We start from the raw sequence: 22220 nt of genomic DNA on the forward strand, positions 1-22220 counted from the left end.
TCGAGGATCAAAGTGACAGCCCCTGACCTAAGTTGTTGTTGCAGTGCCTGTACAATCTAAGCGACAACAAGACCCAAAAACAATCCTTTCTCAACTTTAGCTAGGGCATCAATTGGCTAGATCAAAGATGTTCTCCTTATGTTTTGTTGCACTTTGGATGTTTCATTGTAGGAACAAGTCCTCCATGAGCATGACTCCTTAGCAACCCTCTTGGCCTTCAAGTTGAGCCTTCTCATGGACTACATCTTCTTGAGGTCTTCTTTATCATACTTGTATCACAAGAATGGGAAATATAACACTATAATAGTGTCATCGATCTCAGAGACACATCAATAAATAGTTCATAGAGGTTCTTCTATTCATCGATTAGTTTTGGTTACTATTTGAAGACTTGTTTCCAATCGATGACAACTCAAAAAATTTGAATGCTTTGTATGAATAAATGTTGAGGTTGTCTTGATGTCATCATGGATGCTTGTTCGAACTTCTCCTTTTAGATTCCTCCTTTGTCGTGCTTGTGGCTTGCCAGAGAGATGTATATTCAATGAATTGTCTCCATAGTAAGGTCACAGGATCTGGTTATATATATGATTTGTCCTTCACTAAATTTTATCAAGCCACTATAGATGTGTGCTTCAGAACTTCCTTGGAATAAGTTGTATTTGTATAGTGATGTTGCTTCAGAGGAGTATCTTGGTCCAGAACTTCATATTTCAGTTGTATCTTGGAGAAGAGGAGAAGAAAGACTTTTGCATTTGTTGTCATTATTAGTATATATGCCTTGGGATGATTCATCTCAATATCTTATCTTCAAGATTCATATTGTTATGATGATGGTCTTCAAGCTTGCTTGCTTTTCAATGGAAGAAGAGATAATTGTTGCATTAGAAACTTCAATTATGCCAACAAGTTGTGACATTCAAACTGTCTTCCATTTACCTTAGCTCTAATACCATGTTGGAAAATCAAGGTATTTGCAGATTAATGTTGATTCTCCTTACTTGATAATTACTTGTGATATTAGTTGGCATTTTATTATTTTGTTTTACTTCTCCATCAAGCAATGATCAAAAACATGAAGATCACAAAACACAAAGAAAACAAGCAAGGAAAAACCCCACAACTAGGGAAAACACAAACAATCCTCTTCTTATAGAATCAGATCAAAATGAGACATCCAACAACCAAAGACAAGCCAAGTCTGCCACTAATTGACCATGTCAAACCTTCCTTCAAGTAATCTTAAGCAGTCCAAATCAATGCCTTCAAGTCACTTCAACAATCAGAGTCAATGCAAATCACTTATGTCTTCAAACTGCTCAATACTCGAAGATTTCAGACCTGTAATTAGGAGGCCGAAAAGAGCTAGACTATAGCATCTTCAAGACTTCAGATCTATGATAAGGAGGCCAAAATATTAGATGGTAACAACTTCAATAATTCTAACTTTTGTTCCTTAACACAGAAAATGTGGATTTCTTCATATTAGAGTTGTTACATACATACAAGGTCTTACTAGCATCATTTACATTAAAAAATTCAGTGTTCCACAGGGACGCGCCCCCCAAGGTGGGGGACGCGCTTCCTTGCTCCTGAGACGAGGAAACTCTTGGGGAAACTTTTCCCCACGTCCCCTTTTTGGGGAAACTCGGGGAAACTCTGGGGGGGACTTCTTTCTAGCGACAAAAAGCGCCCCCTCGTGTCCCCCAAATTTTTTTTGCTAAAAACAATTAAAAACATAAAAATTTTAATAATTACAAATTTTAAAATAATTAAAAAAAACAAAAAAATAAAAACTAAAGGATATATTAAAACTTCATAACATAATCATTCACATCTCTCATTCATTTCTCATTAACCCTACAATTTTACCTTGCCGCTTGACATTTTCCTTCTGCCACCAGTCAACATTTTACCTTGCTGCCCGAGATTTTCCTACTACTGTCACTCAACATTTTCCATCTGCAATTTGTTGTGATTCAGATTTACCATTGACTGGAGGCTTGAAACATTTGGAGTTGCGATTTTCATTTTGTGACTTGGAGCTGCCAGATTGGAGCTCTGATTTATTGTTTAGTACTTTTTGAAAAATTTACTAGTATTTCATTGCTTTCTATGTTTACTTTTAGTTTAGTATTCTATGGCTATTTTAGACTTCAACATAATGTCATTGTCATATGATGAATTTACTTTTCGATGTGCATTGTGTAATTTAAATTGTCAAATGATTAATTTAATTTAGATGGAACTTGCATAATATAAATGCCCATTGCTAAATGATGAATTTAGATGGAACATTGCATAATGTCAAATGATGGATTCAATTTAGTAATTTACATTTAGATTTACAATTTTACATTGATGATTGCAAAAATGTCAAATGATAGTTTTGATTCATAATAGTCTAATACCAAATGATGATCATATTTAGATGTACATTTCATAGTTATTAAGATTTGTTATTTACTAACATAGTTATTGACATTATGTTGGGATTTTATTTTTTATTTTTATATATTAATTTTTTAGTAATTTATAATTTTTATGAATCTGACGTCCCCCCATTTCCCCGAAATTTCCCTAAATTTTGGGGTTGCTTATATACGCCCCCCTTGTGCGTATCCCTGCTCCCATGTTTCCCCGTCCTGGAAACTCGGTGGAACGTTGAAAAAAATTGCAGAATGGATTTACAATGACCTAAAATGCTGATCGCCGATGATCTTGATCATTTGAAAATTTTGGTACATTTGCTTCCTTGGAACTTTGATACAATGTGTGCAACAAGTCTTTCTCACAGGTTGAAGGCCAGGTTTGGAAAAGTGCAAGCTGAAGTTGAAGTTGAGTTTGGGCCTGCATAGGTGTTGATTTGGGGTAGCATCAGATGTGCTCTAGATACGAAATTTGGTGGATAGATTGGGGCACACGAGATCTGCAATACCCAGAAAGGGTTTGGGCAGATTCTAAACAGATCAGAAGATATTAAAATAATTGATATTTTTAATGGAGTCCCTAAGTCTAAACTTAGGGAAAATAAAATATTAATGTGTATTAATATGAATCTGTGCTAGAGTGGTTCAAAAGACATGGATCAAGCCAAATCTAATCTTAGTCGTTGATTAGAGACTTAATCTCAGCTGTTGATATGTCAACAGGAAAAGTATAAGTGAAGGCTTGGGGGTCACTTGGAAAAAACACCAGAGTAATCAGTGATTCTATTCTCTAGAGTGGGGTTTGCTAAGAGAGATAGAATCGGTGATCGGGAGAGCAGCTGAGGGGTATTGAATACAAAGAAACAAAGAAAGCAGAGATTGTGTCGGGAGAGAAGCACAGCAGCCAAGGAGAGTGACGCAAAGCCAGCAAGGGCTCACGCAGAGGCAGCCAAGTGCTGCGCAGAGCACCAGAGAGGCCAGTGTGTCTGACGCAGAGGCCTAGAAAGCTGACGCAAGGCCTCTTGGGGCTGACGCAGACCAAGAAATGTTGACGCAGGGCTAGCGTGAGACAAAGAGGGGCTGACACAGTCCAGATTGGGCAAACACTGGGGTTGCAGAGCAGTTTTGTGTTGAAGAGTTGCCGAAAGGATTTTCCGAGGTTTCAGCTAGGAGATTTCTCTCAAACTGTGAGGTATAGCTGCTAAGGAAATTCGTTGTTAGGTAGGCCAGTTTCGGCACCTAGATTGTACTCTGATATTGCTTAATAAGAAAACCCTCAGCTAATTGCACCGGCTTTCCTGCATTGGGTTTTTCCGAGGACATTGGTCCAAAAATAATGGTGTCATGTGGTGTGTTTGTTCTTGACTCTTTTAGTTGTTGATCTGTAATATGTTGAGCATGCACTGGTGTTTATTTTCAGTATTTACTCTGTAAATAACTTGTTAAAAGAAAAAAAAATAATAAGCAGGTAGGAATAAATCAGAAAAAGTGCATGAAGGGTTTCTAACTAAGTAAACTTAGAAACTTCAACATGGTATCAGAGCGTGATTGCAGATCACAAGAGGACTAAAAGACATTAGCCAAGCGGAGCAATAGCCGCAGAAAACAACTGTTCCAAGGTACAGAAACTGTTTCTAGCAGCGCAGAAGCCAAGGAAGTGTGACGCAGAGCCAACCAAAGCTACGCAGAAGAAGTCGGGAACTGCGCAAATCCTCAGAGAGGCCAGCGTTGCTGACGCAAAGGGCCAGAGGGCTGACGCAGGGCATCCCAGGGCTAACGCAGACCCATCTGGGGTGACGCAGAGTCAGCATGAGGCAGAGAGGGGCTGATGCAGTTCACAGAGAGGCAGTTGCTGGGATCTAGAAGGTTGCAAGAATATTGCAAAGTGGAGTTGGTGAGGTACTGTACCTAGAACAGTACCTGACAGAGCAAGGCCAGAGGAGTTGTTACCGAGGGTTTCTAGCCGAGGAACTCAGATCAGAAGTGCAACTGCACAAGTCGATCAGAGTAGGGGACATCTCGACAAGCGGCAGAAGGATTTCTAGGAGGGAAATCAAGACTTAGAGGGAGTCCAGAAGAGAACTTCTAGACGGGAAGTAGAGACTCAAAGGAGTCGAACAGAGAACTTCCAGGAGGGAAGTAGAGGAGCATCATCGCACTACACGAGGTAAGAGACCAAGATAGACTGCACAAAGCATCGAACTTCGTAGTCTGGAAGGCCAGAATCTTATCAGTGCTTGACAAGAATCATTTCAAGAACTTCGCCTTAAAGGTAATAGTTGTCCCAGTCGACCCCAATGATAATGACAGGTACGAAGAGACGATGGCGAGGGCCAAGTGCATTATCCTTGACGAGGTCAAGGATCATGTCGTACCACATATAGCCGAGAAAAAAACGGCAATTGAGATGTGGGTGGCTCTCAAGAACCTATACCAGCATGCTTCTATGCAGAGAAGAATGCTGCTCGAGAACCAGATGAGTTCATATCAGATGAAGAAGGGTCAATCGATTGACACCTTCCTCGGAGGACTGAATGAGATCCGAGACCAGTTGATTGCTATAGGAGCGACACCGGATCAGGAGCTTATGGTGAGGACAGCCCTAAATGTTGTCTCAGAAGATTGGGAAGTGTTTGTCCAGAGTATCCTAGGCAGGGGGACTCCCCCACCTTGGGACAAGATGTGGGCAGCTCTTCGCCAGGAAGAGATCAGACGACAGTCGAAGACAGGTAGCAGCAGTAAAGGGATCAAGGTCAAGCAGGAGGAGGAAGATGTGGCCCTAGCATCTGAGGGAAAGCAGGAGAAGCGGAAGAAGAAAGATCTCTCTAAGATCAAGTGCTTCCACTGTGGGGAGTTGTGTCATTATGCGACCCAGTGCCCAAGGAAGAAGAGTAAGGGAGAGTCTTCCAAGACTAAGGCAGCGCCAGCATGGGCAAAGAAGGAAGTTTTGACAGACGATGACTATGCCATGAGTGCACACGCACCACTTGAGCGGAAGTGGGGAGACATCGAGCTGTAGTCAGATGGACTACAGGCGATGAGGGGCAGGATCCTTGAGCTACCCAGCCTCTTGGATTAGACCTTGCTACGGGAACCCCGACGAGGAGTAGCAGGTTTGGCTGGGTGGGTAGAGACGGATGCGGATGAAGCGGCAGAGAAAGCTACAATGCAGGAGTCCCAAGACATTGCAGAGCTAGTAAGCTGCAGCAATGCGAGAGGCACAGGAGTGTTTCCCCAGTGTAGGAAGGCACAAAGAGGTGTGCAACAGTGCGAGATACAGGGAATTGTTGCAGCAGCACAGAGGTCAGAGAGAGGGAGCACTTGTCAGCGACAGAGGGAGCTTCAGCATCAGTGGGTGTTTCTAGCCCAACAGGGAGGCCAGTTGGGAGATTAGTTACTTACTTCTCAAGTTCTCAGTAATTGAGTCGCAGTGCAGTAATGGGCAGCACAATGCAACATGATGAGAGGAGGTGCAGTGATGGGACGGAAGACCAGCAGCAGCATAGATGCAGAGGGAGCTATCGTACAGATGCAGTAGTGGTAATGGCAGAACCATGGGTAGCAATACAGGAGGCAGCAGTGCAGAGGATGTTGGGCAGGAAGGCCTAGCATCAGCACAGGTACCGATGCCGGATGATCAGAGTAATACTCAGTGAGGAGTATTGCTAGAGCACAGTCCTCGCTAAGAGGGAGTGTTGATTTGGGGTAGCATCAGATGTGCTCTAGCCACGAAATTTGGTGGAGAGGTTGGGGCACATGAGATCTCCAATACCCAGAAAGGGTTTGGGCAGATTCTAAACAGATCAGGAGATATTAAAATAATTAATATTTTTAATAGAGTCCCTAAGTCTAAACTTAGGGAAAATAAAATATTAATGTGTATTAATATGAATCTCTGTTAGAGTGGTCCAAAAGACAGAGGGAGCTTCAGCATCAGTGGGTGTTTCTAGCCCAACAGGTAGGCCAGTTGGGAGATTAGTTACTTACTTCTCAGTAATTGAGTTGCAGTGCAGCAATGGGCAACACGATGCAACATGATGAGAGGAGGTGCAGTGCTGGGATGAAGGACCAGCAGCAGCATAGATGCAGAGGGAGCTATCGTACAAATGCAGTAGTGGTAATGGCAGAACCATGGGCAGCAATACAGGAGGCAGCAGTGCAGAGGATGTTGGGCAGGAAGGCCTAGCATCAGCACAGGTACCGATGCCGGATGATCAGAGTAATACCCAGTGAGGAGTATTGCTAGAGCACAGTCCTCGCTAAGAGGGAGTGTTGATTTGGGGTAGCATCAGATGTGCTCTAGCCACGAAATTTGGCGGACAGGTTGGGGCACATGAGATCTCCAATACCCAGAAAGGGTTTGGGCAGATTCTAAACAGATCAAGAGATATTAAAATAATTAATATTTTTAATGGAGTCCCTAAGTCTAAACTTAAGGAAAATAAAATATTAATGTGTATTAATATGAATCTGTGTTAGAGTGGTCCAAAAGACATGGATCAAGCCAAACCTAATCTTAGCCGTTGATTAGGGACTTAATCTCGGTCGTTGATATGTCAACAGGAAAAGTATAAGAGGAGGCTTGAGGGTCACTTGGAAAAAACACCAGAGTGATCAGTGATTCTATTCTCTAGAGCGAGGTTTGCTAAGAGAGAGAGAATCAGTGATCGAGAGAGCAGCTGAGGACCATTGAGTACAGAGAAACAGAGAAGGCAAAGATTGTGCCGAGAGAGCAGCGCAACAGCCAAGGAGAGTGACGTAGAGCCAGCAAGGGCTCACGCAAAGGTAGCCAAGTGTTGCACAGAAAGGCCCAGAACGCTGACGCAGAGGCCCAAAAAGTTGACGCAAGGCCTCCTGGGGCTGACGTAGGGCGAACGTGAGACAGAGAGGGGCTGACACAGTCCAGATTGGGCAAACGCTGGGGTTGCAGAGCAGTTTTGTGCTGAAGAGCTGCCGGAAGGATTTTCCGGGGTTTCAGCCAGGAGATTTCTCTCAAACTATGAGGTATAGCTGCTAAGGAAATTCTCTGTTGGGTAGGACAGTTTCGGCACCCAGATTGTACTCTGGTATTGCTTAATAAAAAAACCCTCAGATAACTGCACCGGTTTTCCCGCATTGGGTTTTTCTAGGGACATTGGTCCAAAAATAATGGTGTCATGTGGTGTGCTTGTTCTCGTTTCTTTTAGTTGCTAATCTGTATTATGTTGAGCATGCACTGGTGTTTATTTTCAGTATTTACTTTGTAAATAACTTTTTAAAAGAAAAAAAATAACAAGTAGTTAAGAATAAATCAGAAAAAGTGCATGAAGGGTTTCTAACTAAGTAAACTTAGAAACTTCAACAGTAAGAGGTCTGTTTCTTAGAGTTTAGGCCGCATTTGTCACCCCAGCTGGGAGGAGGGTCGAATCTCTGTTCAGGTAGTTCGAGTGTGGCTTAATAATTGGGCCTTGATTGTGTCATAATGTTTAGAGTCAATGTATATTACCATGCTAGGTCATATCCAGAGTCTTACGAAATTTGACTAAATCTTTCTAAGAATTTTTAAATAATTCAAAATTTCCACAAAACGAGATTTTTAATTAATTTTCTATGTAATGATGTAAATAAGTGGTATTAGGAAATGTTGGTGGCATGTGGGTGCTCAAAATTCATGCTCAGAGCACCAACATTATCCTAGTACCCACTTTGAGGGTCCAAAAATTATTATTTCCCCATGAAAACCCACTTTTACTCATAAAAGTGGAGAAAAGGACAAGAAAATTACAAAAATTAATAAGTGGGGGACATATTAAAGTCATGTTCCAAGTCAAAGGAGTGTGACTAAAACTTAAGTAGAGTGATGTGGCATCAAAACGTTGAGTTTATTGATGACTTGAAGGCCACCTAAGCTAGGAGAAAATTGCTACCATCAACTGCCAGTTAGGGTGGGGGTAGGGGGCAAATCCCACCAAAATAGCTGCCAAATCAGTCAAATCGAGGGCTGAAATGAGCTCTAAAGAGCCACGAGTTTGAGGCTGATTTGTTGGAGAATTTGGGGGAGTTAACTCCCCTTTTCTCCCACCTATCTACACTGCCACCCAAGGCAGGACCACGCAGCAACAATCAAGGGATATGCAGACCTGATTTGGTGTTGTCAGAACAATGATACACTGGCAGGTTAGTAGACCCGCGTAGAAAGCAAGGGGATCACAATTGTTGTGATGAGATTTTGGTGGGATTTGCCAAGTGTTAAGTGGGAAAAATTTCCCCCTTATCTCCCTTTTCCCCTATTCCTCCAAACTTGGAGGAGAACTAATGTGCACCAGTAATCAAGGATATGCTCAGCCAGACTTGAGGGCATTCACTGCCACCTACAAACAATGACAAAATTCTATCTAAGTCACCCATTTGCTCTCATTCTAACATGATGGAAGCTTGAGAGTTTGGGTAAACTCTGTTGTAATTTTGCTATATTGTTGATAATACAAAAGGACTTTGGAGGTCAATGATCATTTGCTTTGTATGGTTTGCCATTTGCTTAAGTTGAGGTAATCTTATAGGTTTTTATGCTACTTGTTTCAAGTTGGTAATCTAGGCTTGATAGGGACATTGTTGTCCAAGGGAGAGAATAACAATTGCTTGTTATTCTCTTGAATTTTTGCATTCTAGATTTAACTATTACATGTGTTTCTAGGTTGAATAACATGTTTGATTTATCATTGTGCAAAATTTCACCTATGTTGCTAATCTTGTGGGCAAGATCTTATGCGTGGTTCAAAGGTACCTCAAGACTTGAAGTGAGGAAGTTCTTGGTTGAACCATCCACTTTCAAGTATCCTAAGGAGCATTAGTCCCACTTGGACCAAGAACTCTCAAAGAATTTTTAAAAAACCCTTCTCTTTCTCACTTCTTTCTCATAAAACTCTATCATCATTCTTCATTCCATTCTCAAGCACTATATTGAAATATCTAACAAGCTAAAGGAAAGTTGATTAAACTTAGCTTTTCTCACTCTTGCTTGGGCTTTGTCTTCACCTGGGCTCTAATACCATGTTAATTTTAGTTAACAATGGTATGTTCTATGCATAACACAATTACTTCAATGTTCCTTTAGCAGCCCAATAGCAATTTCAATTTAGATTTCCAGTAGCAATCACATTAACCATTGATCACATTGACAGTAAAAGTAGATAGAACATAAAACAATATGCAGAAGACAAGCCACGACAAGAGGACACCGTATCTGGCGGATGCCGGGGAAAAACCCCAATGTGGGGAAAACCCTTTGATCAATCCTTATTATTATATCAAAAGTTCAGCACAGAGAGAGTACAAAAGTCAAATTGACTTGCCCAATTCAAAGTCAAAACAGTCTTGTCAATTTTTGCAGTCAACTGCAGCCAAACTTCAGCCCTAACCAGAAAGTCAACGCTAGTCAAATCAGCAATGAATCATCCTCAAAATAGCTCGGTCTTCCCCAGTCAAACTCGGCCTGATTAGGAGGTCAAAGTCAGCCAAAAACAACTCGGTCAAACTCAGTCAAAGGAGAGAGAAAACTGCTATAATTTTATGCAGTCAACTCTGAAGTCAGCGCTGGTCAAACTGCCCAGATTCCCTCAATTTTTGTGCCCATAAATGTGACCTAAAGAGAAAAGATTCTTCAAAAATCAGAGTCAAAGTTGGTCAATAACCCCTTGGTCAACGTTTGTCAAACTTGGTCTACTGCGTGAAATTTCAGTCCGCAATTCAGCGCAGAAAACTCGTTCTTATTGCCACATGTGTAAGAGAGAGAAGTTGTCCAATAACTGTACGAACCAATGAGAGAAGAGAGAAGAATGTGTGAGTGATGATGATGCCAAATGAGGTGTGAGGTCACTTGTATTTTATACAATTTGCTGTGGGTGAAGAGACACATCCATTGGGCTTCTTGAGTCTACATGTTGATGTGGCCGACCTGAACAATTTGCACGTGTGGGCATAAATTCAAAATCACACATCCATTTGTCTAAATGAGATGATCTTTATATCAATTTTGGTCCTCTCGAAAAGCGGAATTTAATGCAATCATCATCTCCATCAAATGAGTTGTCCCAAGGTGGAATTTGGCCCTAGTTGTCAATTTTAACAAGAATTTAACAAACAAACAAACAAAATATTATACAAGTGAAAATTAGCCAACTACTTTAGTGTGATTAGACTACTCTACTTTAGTTTAGCAAGAAATGGAAATTATTCAAGTACCACAAGGGACACTTCCACAAATGGGGAAGGGGGAATGCTTAGGGTGAAAATCCCCTAACTCCCCAGAAAAATGACTTATTTATTAGATCCCTCTTATATAATGAGGGATGGAAAGAGAGATAGTTTACAATAGATTCCTTTTGGAAAATGGATTTGAAAAAAAAAATTTGATAGAGAGCTTATAGCAAGATTCCCTCAAAGGGATCAAATGCTCTTCCCCAAAATGTTGCAAGTTAAGAGAAATTTTGAGGAGTTACAATGGACCTTTTGGCAAACCCAAAAGAGAACCTTCTTTACAAAATTACAATGGTTTCCTTGGAGGATCCTTGGGTGAAAAAACCCCTTTGAAGGGGTTTACAAGGCACAAATGGTGGTTTTAAAATCAATTATTAAATGGTGGTATTTTGGGCATTTTATTCTTCCACCAACACTCCTCTTGGACGATCACAAGTTTGCAAGAGATCAACAAGATAATTAGCATGGAAAATGCTCAAAAATGATCAAAACGACTTAAGATCACCATCATATGAAGAGCAAAAATTTCTAAGTTTAAAAGATTAGATTCCTATTATATTTTGCTAAAGAATGACAAAGTAAAATTGGTCTTTCTTAGCAAAATCGATTGTTGTTAGGACAAAAGTCCAATTAGAGACCTAAATGCCTGATTTTCAATGAAGAGCAAAGAGAAAGATCAAGAAATTTTAAGTTGTAAGAGAAGGAAAGAAAGGTGAATCTTGTTGGCTCTTGAAACCCTTTTAAAATTTTCTTCTTGCACTCTATGGGTTTGCAAAACAAATAAGAAAACATGCAAGGTGAAAGATGCCAAAACAAACTTTGGACATCCACAATGATAGCACAAAATCTTGATCAAAATTTCCTAAACAAATTACTAATTAATTGAATGAAATTCTTATTCTAGAGCAGCAAAGAAGACCTTGGCCTTAGCTGAGAGACCATGGTCTCAAGAAGATTGTCCTAAATACTCCCTTGGGTCATTGAGATTAACTGAGAAACCAATATGGTTAGGGAATTTGGTTCTAAGGCTTGGAGTGATCCCTTAAGTCATTGTGTTTGACTGAGAGACCAATGAGTTCGATCAGGGACACTGATTTTGAGTTCTCTTCCTTGAGTCATTGTGTTCGACTAAGAGACCAAGTGGACTTGGTCAGGAAGATTGATTCTGAATACTCTCTCGGGTCATTGAGCTTGACTGAGAAACCATTTCTTATGGTTGTGTTGGACACCTAATCTGCTAACGGTTGGTGTGGAATATGAATAGTCATTGGAGTCCAAGAGACCACTTGGTATATGAAGACCAAGGGTCACAAGGAAATGTATAAATATGTAAATCTTTGTGAATAAATGCAATTCATGTTTATCCTATTTGGATGTCCATTCCATGTGTGTGTTCAACATGGTATCAGAGCAGGCGAAATCCTGGCTTGCCCCAATTTGAGCCGTTGGTTTTGTGGTCTCTCTTTTTGGATGTCAGTTCTGCCTTCCTGCCATTGTTGCAGCCCTGCCATCCTCCTTGCCAGTCTTCCTTACGCAAATCTACCAATCACAATAACATATATTCTCTCCACCTATGTGTGCACTAAGACTATAATCCAACTCTACGCAATAACTCCCACTCAATCTATGTGTGGCTTGCTCACTGCTTGGTAACCGATACCACTAGTTCGTTGTTTGCATAGTTGTTTGCAACCTATATTCCTTGAGCAAAGCGTGAAATGATATGGTGCAGCCGACCCCTGTTTCAATCTGCCCCTTCAGTTTACTTTAGTTATGCAATCCAACCATCGTTGTTCATTTGTATTGATCTATTGCAAACATAATGACCCTTGCCTCAACTCGCACCGCTCCTTTGTGTGATTGTTCGTATTCTTTTTTGTAGACACTTTAGCTCAAAAGTGTTCCTTTCTTCCTCTACCTGGGCGCTCCTCTTTACCAACGTAAGGCAATCACAACACTCTCTTGCCACGTTATTCTAAGTCCCTAGGTTAAGGTTCTGTCTTCCAAAAGGCAGTTATCTCAACGATTGTCGCCCAACTTCTATACATCATTTCAGTCAACTTGCAGGTTGAGGAAGACAACAGAGGCAATGTGTTGTGCAAGAGTCTCTGCACATATATGTTAAGAAAAACTGTGTTGGATGCCTAAGGGAAGTCGAGCAAGGTTGATACTGTGAGCATTGGTCGCATTACGGTATCCTTGAGTGATAGATATTTCTACAGCCTAAAATCTCTAATCATTGTTGTGTAATATGGCAATATATAAGTATCTGCTATAAGTCTTTGTGAAAATCCGCATAGAGATATTGCTAATTTTTTGCCTGATGTGAACTGTCAATAAAATAATGATTCAATTGGTATATATGCTCGCACTCTCTCTTAGACTATGTAAGTCAGTATGTGTTGGTAATACTCTGTCAGCACTCCCATGTGTGTTTCATTTTATATTTCGTTGGAATTTTTCCATGTTGTGTTTGAAGACCATGTCCATTGTGCGTTGAAATTTTTGAAGGCCTGCATATGGATAACATATGCAACTGCCAACACATAATTGTATGATACGTTGACTTGAGCATTGGAATGTACACTAGTCAACTATGCATTGGAATGTGTTGGTTCCCTTGATGAATTTAAACTGAACATTGGTATGAGAACATTTAACCTAATATTGTAACTCTTGTTTCATCTAAATGGTGAATGTTATGGATGGCATGGCAGTGCATTGAAGTTTTGATTTGTTCATTGAATGAATATGCATTTGTAATGGTTACACGATTTTTATATGTGCGCTCTCTGCTACATTAAAGACTATGTAATGCTCTCGGAACCTACAATGCGTTGAATAGTGTGTTACTTCTACAAATATGTTGTTCAATGCGTTGATAACTCCTAGATATAGTGCATATGAATGAGCATTGTAACAGTGATGTCAGATTTTAAATATGTGTCGGTCAATTCACTGTTCGTTGTACATGTTGGTGTATTAATCTCTATGGAGTTTGTGTAGTAGCATGCAAAAAAAAAGGTTGTAACTTGTAGCTATAGTGTGCAATTTCTAGCCTAAGATATTATTTGCAAGGTTGGAGAAAATGGCTAGACTTGATGATGCAATAGAGTTCTTGAATACTCTAATACACTCTACTATTGATGGGATGGTAAAAATCAACAAGGGCACTCTCTTTGATATTAAGATCTGTCTACAAAATCCACAAGAAAACATTGAATTTTTGCAGCTTAAGTCACAACTACAGCGAGATGAATTACAGCATAAGAGTTGTCATTCTGAACTTGTCTTTGTTCAGAGCAATCCCCTTTTTCAGTCTGAAGCTGACTCCCATCAATGGCTGAAAATTGATCAAATCAATAAGCCCATCTCAGGAGTAGATTTGCATGCAGATGCAAAAATTTTGCCTACACTTCCCAAGCCCATCATCAAACCTTTGGAAGAAGTTGTCAGCAACAAACATAGAACCGGCCTTGGATATGAGAAGGATGTGTCCTTTCATATTCCAAACTATTCCAAGCCCATTAAATTTCAAAGTGTTGGGTTTCTTCATGGTGGTTTATCTTCACCTATTCCTGCTCCTCTACAACAATAAATTGTGAAATGCCAAAATTGTAATAGAGTTGGCCATGTGAAAGATCATCGTTTTGATCTTCACCCTTGTAAGCATTATGTTCAGCACAATCATCATTCAAACAAATGCTTCGGAAACAAGCCTCCTGCAAGAACAAAGATTCACCTTGGATGGACCGCTTCTTGGGAATGGGCTTCAACAGCCAAGAAGATATTTAAGTCATACCACAGGGTTTGTTCTCAAATATTCAAAAATCTTGTAGTTGAGATATCTTCATCTTCTCACCGTGTATCTGACAAGCGGGGAATTAATGGTCATCTACAAGCTTCACAGATACATCAAGCGAGCCTGAGCCACAACCTGAACTTGTTGCCTGAGCCTATAGCCAAAGACATCCATACCCAAATTCAGATTTGTAGCTAGATACAGAGAATCCCCTGAGCATGTTTATGGTTGGTGGCCTTCCTTAAACCACCACAAGTTGAGACCTCCCTTTTCAGGTTGAGGTTCTCCCTTTTCAAGTTGAGGTTCTCCCTTTTTTCCTCAAGTTGAAGACCTCCCTTTTCCAAGTTGATGGTCTCCCTCTTCAAAGCATTAAGGAGCACTTCCTCTAGCAAAAGGCTTCAGCTCCTTGCCAGATTTGGAAGAGTTTCGCGAATCACACTAAGCATTCCAAGTTAAGGCCCAAAGGTCTCTCTTTCACAAAAAATTGGGAGCACTTCCTCTAGCAGAAGACTTCAACTTCTTGCCAGATTTGGAAGAGTTCCAGGAATGCACCAACCATTCCAATGTTGGTGGTCATCCTTAAACCATCACCGGTTGAGACCTCGAGTTCTCCCACCTTATATCTTCATTTGAGAGAGCACATTTCCATTGGCTGCCACCTTTGCATTACAACTCTCTTCTCAGACTCATATAACCCCTTCGAATTAAGGGGGAGAATGTGGGACACCTAATCCGCTAAGGGTTGGTGTGGAATATGAATAGTCACTGGAGTCCAAGAGACCACTTGGTATATGAAGACCAAGGGTCACAATGAAATGTATAAATATGTAAATCTTTGTGAATAAATGCAATGCACATTTATCCTATTTGGCTGTCCATTCCATGTGTGCGTTTAACAGGTTGTAGAGTTTGACCTCATAGATTGATCCCATGGTCAATTAGGTTCTAACCTTGATGCCATTGGCTTTTGGCTTGTGGGATGAGTTTCATATTATGTATCTTTCCTTATGATGAGACTTGTACATCTGATTTTGTGATCTCTCCCTTAGGTCATTACTGAGAGACCAATGGATTGGTCGGGGAGATTGATCTTGAGAGAGAATGAAAAGTACCTCCCTAGCTAAGAGGGAGTGTTGAAAAATAGTAGTTGCAGTCGGTATTTTTATTGGCAAAAACAAAAGAGAAATTGTTTCTCTTCCAGCTGTCCAAGTCAGCCTAAACTTGACAGGTCAGCCCCACCTTTTGAAGGGGTTTGACCCAAGGTCAAAACCCACCTCTTGACACTCATATATATTGGCATTCATTGGACTCCATTTGGGCATCATCATCACTCACTCATTTGACCAATCACAAGGAGATCTGCTCACACATGCAAAGAAGAAGAAGAGGATTGATTTCTGCGTTGACTAGCTCATTTGACTTCTGTTGACCAGCATTGACTTGATTTGTTTCTCTCTTGTTTGACTGAGTTATTGACTGAAGTTTGAAGGCCGAATATTCTATTGTTCGTTGACTGTTCTTTGACCGAGTTTCAGCTGCATTGACTGAGGTTTGACCGCAAGTCAAACTCTGAAGTTTTACCGAACTTCTCCGGAAATTGCAGGATCGAATTTCAGCCCTTTGATCAGCAGCCTCAAGCAAAAATTCGACCCTCTTGTGCAGACTTTCACTGTGAGCAAACATTGACTTATTCTCTCTCATTTGACTGGATTTTACTTGGCATTTATTGGAGTCAAAGATTGGCATTTTCACTGGAATATTCTCATGTACAATTTGATGAATTGAACTCTCTTTCATAAGGAAAGATTACCGGGTTTTCCCCCTTGTGGGGTTTTGTCCCAAGAAATTTTGGTCTCTTGTTTCATTGTTTTTACTGTGATCTCTATTGCTCTATTGAAGTTAATGGTTGAAATTTTCAAGTATAACTGCTTAATGATTGAAATGCTCTAAAGAAATCAAAATTGCATCATTGCAAGTAGTTATCAGTTTGAAAATTGTTCTAGTCTTGTTAGCAACCAGAATATCAACATGGTGGAGATCTAATTTCACATTGACCACCCTCAATTCCCCTTTTTCATTAATTGACCCTCCCAGTCACTTTAGTAACTTAAAAGTGACCATGTAATTTATGACACATAAAGTAACTTTAAAAAATAAAGTCACTTTAGTAATATAAAGTGTACCATGTACTTTATAATCCCATAAGTAACCAATAAAAAGTCACATAACTTTAATAAACTCATAAAGTCACCTTTTAACTTTATAAAATGCCTAGAGAATGAAATATGTTCGATACTTCTACACGCTAGGCACCATCAATGCAAAAGTAACTCTGAGTTACCAAAAACTAACATGCTCTTGGGGGTGTTAAATTTTGTTGTAACACTCAGTGTTAGTAGAAACTTAAATTTCCTCTTCCATCACCCACTCAACTGTGGACCCTGAAGATGGACCTCAATGGTAGGGTCCAAAATATTGACCCCTAAGATCAAACTCAGAATGAATCAAATCACAGCAGCCTCAGAAATGATATATTTACATTGGTCTGTATCCAAATATTTTAAGGCCATATCCATTTAATGAAGGTGGCTGCTGCATTCTTTGCAGGGTAGCTGTCATTAATGTCATAGGCTGACAAATCAGAAATACAGTGTTCATAAATAATGGGTCTTATTGTCACAAATGTGCAGACCAACCCTTCATAATTTTTATTTCTCTTTCTTTTTCCTAGAAATTTTTTTTTCTTCATTTTCCTTATCAAGATGTCCTCTAATATTCATTTTTCCATTTCTGTCCATGCATCAGATTGTCTGTGGGGATATTACAAATGCACATCAATCCAGAAGGAAATCTGGAAAACAGCCATTAGAATACAGATGGACCTTCCAATAAGAAAAATGACACAATGTGTTGTATCTAACATCTGCTTCACATTTCTGGGGTTACTTTTTTAAGTTCCCTCCATTTTTTTCCTACTTTATTGTCTACTTCTTTATTTCCTTAACCTAAGAATTTAGAACTGCTTAGTAGATGTTTTATGAACTCCTTAATGCTGTTTCCAAATGTTCTCTAAGTCCCATCGATCTATTTTGGCCACTCACATTAAAATTTTATGTCATTTCATGCACTGCACACACATCATACATAATTCAATATGCAAGACACTAAAAGAAGGAAACAAAGTGAAAGCAGTTATGTTTGTTTTCATTGCTTCTTTAGGGCAGGGTAGTCAGTATATTCACAGCCTAGCTCGATGATGCATGATTCTTGATGTATTCAAGGTTGTTCAGCAATGAAATATAATATGCATTTTCTCAAAAAAATGAAGGAAACAATGTTATTGGACATGAAACTCTATAGGATAGGATAAGGCACCAGACAAGAATGCTAAAAAACAAGCACAAATTCCAACACAAATTGATTGAAAAATGACAAACTAAAGAAGTAACTCTGCTGTGAAAAACATTTTTACTGGTTGTGAACACACTCAAGACAGTTGCTTCAAAAACTAAAAAATGGTTCTACAGAAGAGATAAATGTTGATAAAGAGCAGCCAAAGTTGGACTGTGGAAGTTACTACATCTTACTTTATCCTATATATCCTCTTCATGGGACTGCCTTGTAATGTCGTAATAGCTACTCTTAGCTTTTCTATTTTACCTTGTGAAGGATAGAAGCATGTCTTAATGTAATAAGTTTGAGTGTAAATGATTTGTCAATCCCCTAAAGATACCAATAAACTTTCAACCTTCTCTCTCTCTCTCTCTCTCTCTCTCTCTGCATGTGTGCACACACGCAAGTAGATAGGAAAAGAAGACACACCTCATAAAGTGGCTGACCATTCACAAGAACCCATGGCACATATCGATGTGGTGGCTGTAGACTGTTTGTCTCAGCTGCATATTGTAGCTCAAGCTGCAAAGACCAAGAACACTAATATTAGTTGCAAAAAACAGACTATTTTAGGACCTTTCTCTAGCTTTTCATTTCATAGTTTATCAACAAACAACATCCATTATTTCATCACATTTCATTTTCACCCAGACATAGTCCACTTTACACCTGTGTTCCATCATATTTCCACTCCTGGAGAGTACATAAGTCACTTCATCCACACCCATATGGTTTTTTCTTCATAATTAACCTGTCATTTGACATATTTCATTATTTCACCTCTAATGAATTAAACCTAGACCTTAGGTTGAGTGCTACGTTATCAACCTAAAATTCATGGGATATAAACCTTACTTCAAGCCTCATTCCCAATGTTGCAATTTGAAATTTAGAAGAAAAAGAACACTAGGAAATGCAACTTTTGTTCATGTGGTACACAACTTGAGGATCGCACTTCCCTTTGGCACACATTTTGAGACTACCCAACAATATAAAAAAAAAAATAAAAAATTATCTACTAGTGGTTGCCCCCTTCAGAATTCATTGGGCATATGTAGACTTTTTCTCACTCACAGCACCACACCTTTGACCATGTTGACACATGTTGTGGAGTGACTAAGCTTGCAAAATTTCGAGGTTTAGTTATGCATGCACCCTAGCCATCTGTCCACATTCACATTTATTTTTATCCACATTTCCACTTACCTATTGACCCTAGCGTCTTGGTGTTGATTTGGGGTAGCATCAGATGTGCTCTAGCCAAGAAAATTGGTGGAGAGGCTATAGCACATGAGATCTCCAAGACCCAGAAATGGTTTGGACAGATTGTACCCGGTTTGGGAGATATTAAAATAATTAATATTTTTAATGGAATTCCTAAGTCTAAACTTAGGAAAAATAAAATATTAATGGGTATTAATATAAAATTGGTTAGAAGGTTCCAAAAGTCATGGATCAAGCCAAATCTAATCTTAGCTATTGATTAAAGATTTAATCTCGGCCATTGAAGGACCAACGAGAAAACTATAAGAAGAGGCTTGCGAGTCAATTGGAGAACACACCAGAGTGATCAGCAGCGAGGGGCAGTGAGTACTCGACAGAGAGGCAGAGACAGTACTGAGAGACTAGCGTAGAAGCAGGGAGAGCGAGAGCAGTAGCCAGTTCAGGCCACACAGAGCCCAGCAGAGACAGCGCAGAGGCCAGAGGGACTGTGTCATCCACGCAGAGGCTGCTAGAGTGCCGCAAAGGGTCCCAGAGGCTGCGCAGCGTCTCAGAGGGTTGACGCAGAGGGTCTTGGGGCTGACGCAAGTCAGCAAGACGCTGACACAGAGGGTCCTGGGGCTAATGCAAGTCAGCAAGATGCTGACGTAGAGGGTCCTGGGGCTGACGCAAGTCAGCAAGATGTTGACGCAAAGGCCAGAAGGGCTAGCGCTGAGCTTCATAGTTACCGGAGAGGGTTTCATGGGACAGGTTTTCTGAATACCTGTGTCCGAATATAGAGGTATTGTTGCCATGTATTTTTCTCTGTCGGGTGAGCCGGTTAGGCACCCAGTTGTACTCAAGGAAATACTGCATAACAATAAACCCTCAGAATCGTTGCACCAGTTTTCCCGCATTTGGGTTTTTCCGGGGACATTTGTCCAAAAATAACGATGTCACTTGTGTGGTTTTTTTCAGTTGATGATCTGTAGATGTTGTGACTGTATTGTGTTTATTTCGATATTTAAATATTTTAAATAACTTGTTTAGAATTTACAAGTAGAAGAAATAAACCAGCAGAATATAGATTAATTTTCTAACGGATAGACTTAGAAAATTCAACACTTGGCACTATCTTCTACGTGGTGCGCCCTAGTAGACTGTCTGATTACACATTGTAATAAGCGATATTCACATTAAGTAGTTGTTGATTTGGGGTAGCATTGAATGTGCTCTAGCCATGAAAATTGGTGGAGAGGCTAAAGCACATGAGATCTCCAATACCCAGCAATGGTTTGGACATATTCTAAATAGTTTGGGAGATATTAAAATAATTAAGCCATGGATCAAGCCAGAGTTAATCTTAACCGTTGATTAGGGACTTAACCTCGGCCGTTGAATTGTCAACGAGAAAAGTATAAGAGGACGCTTGAGGGTCACTTGGAGAATACACCGAGTTGATCAAGATTTTGATTTTCTGGGGCAGGGTTTGCTGAGGAAGTCGAAAGAGGGATCAAAGTTGCAACTGAGGGGTAGTGAATACAGAAGCAGAGAGGCAGAGAGGGTATCGGGAGAATCAGCGCAAAAGCCGAGAGAGAGGGATGCAGAGCCAGCTAGAGGCCACGCAGAGCCAACTAGGGCCCACGCAGAGGCAACCAGGAGCTGCGCAGTGCCTCAGAGAGCTAGCGTGGGTGATGTAGAGGCTCTAGAGGCTGGCAAGTGCCTCCAAAGGTTGACGCAAGGGTTATTGGGCTAATGTTGGGCCATGAAGGGCTGACACAGTGTCTCCAAAGGTTGACGCAAGGGTTATTGGGCTGACACTGGGCCATGAAGGGCTGGCCCAGTCCCTAGAGGCAGATGCAAGGGTTTCCATCAGGCAGATTTGCGCTGGGAGTCGTCAGAGTGTTTATCAGGGTTTCAGCCGAAACATTTGTCTCCGACTAAGAGGTACTACTGTCGATATTATTCTCTGTTGGGTGAGTCGATTTTGGCACCCAAATTGTATTCTGAAACTGCTTAATAATTAAAACCCTCAGATAGCTGTACCGGTTTTCCCCCACTGGGTTTTTCCGGGGACATTGGTCTAAAAACAACGGTGCAGTGCCTCAGAGGGATGATGCAGAGGGTCCTGGGGCTGACACAAGTCAGCAAGACGCTGACGCAAAGGGTCCTAAGGCTAACACAAGTCAACAAGACACTGACGTAGAGGATCCTGGGGCTGACGCAGGTCAGCAGGACATTGACGCAGAGGCCAGAAGGGCTAGTGATGAGCTTCAGAGTCACCAGAGAGAGTTTCATGGGACAGGTTTTCTGAATACCTGTGTCTGAATATAGAGGTATTGTTGCCATGTATTTTTCTCTGTCAAGTGAGCCGGTTAGGCACCCAGTTGTACTCAAGGAAATACTGCATAACAATAAACCCTCAGAATCGCTACACTGGTTTTCCCGCATTGGGTTTTTCCGGGGACATTTGTCCAAAAATAACGGTGTCACTTGTGTGCTTATTTTTTTCAGTTGATGATTTGTAGATGTTGTGACTGCATTGTGTTTATTTCGGTATTTAAATATTTTAAATAACTTGTTCAGAATTTACAAGTAGAAGAAATAAACCAGCAGAATACAAATTAATTTTCTAACGGATAGACTTAGAAAATTCAACACTTGGCACTACCTTCTACGTGGTGCGCCCTAGTAGATTGTCTGCTTACACATTGTAATAAGCGATATTCACATCAAGTAGTTGTTGATTTGGGATAGCATCAGATGTGCTCTAGCCACGAAAATTGGTGGAAAGGCTAAAGCAGATGAGATCTCCAATACCCAGAAATGGTTTAGGCATATTCTAAACAATTTAGGAGATATTAAAATAATTAATATTTTTAATGGAGTCCCTAAGTCTAAACTTAGGGAAAATAAAATATTAATGTGAATTAATATAAAATTGTATTAGAAGGGTCCAAAAGTCATGTATCAAGCCAGAGTTAATCTTAGCCGTTGATTACGAACTTAATCTCGGTCGTTGAATTGTCAACGAGAAAAGTATAAGAGGAGACTTGAGGGTCACTTGGAGAATACACCAAGTTGATCAAGATTTCAATTTTCTAGGGTAGGGTTTGCTGAGGAAGTCGAAAGAGTGATCAGAGTTGCAGCTAAGGGGTAGT

At 40.4% G+C, this 22220-nt stretch overlaps 1 protein-coding gene across 1 annotated transcript in view; it reads right to left on the reverse strand.

Moving 5' to 3' along the window:
- The window catches only part of LOC149162229 (gamma-interferon-responsive lysosomal thiol protein-like), a 101881-nt gene that overhangs the window by 26266 nt on the left and 53395 nt on the right, over positions 1-22220 (reverse strand). Inside the window, exon 2 of the mRNA XM_089435124.1 lies at positions 18289-18381. Coding sequence (XP_089291250.1) covers positions 18289-18381 — 93 coding nt within the window. The remainder of the gene's footprint in view (positions 1-18288; positions 18382-22220) is intronic.

The sequence above is a fragment of the Pinus tabuliformis genome, chromosome 5_2 (assembly GCF_031772625.1).
Source record: "Pinus tabuliformis cultivar Carrire ecotype Pingquan chromosome 5_2, CPIR1, whole genome shotgun sequence".
NCBI classification, from domain to species: Eukaryota; Viridiplantae; Streptophyta; class Pinopsida; order Pinales; family Pinaceae; genus Pinus; species Pinus tabuliformis.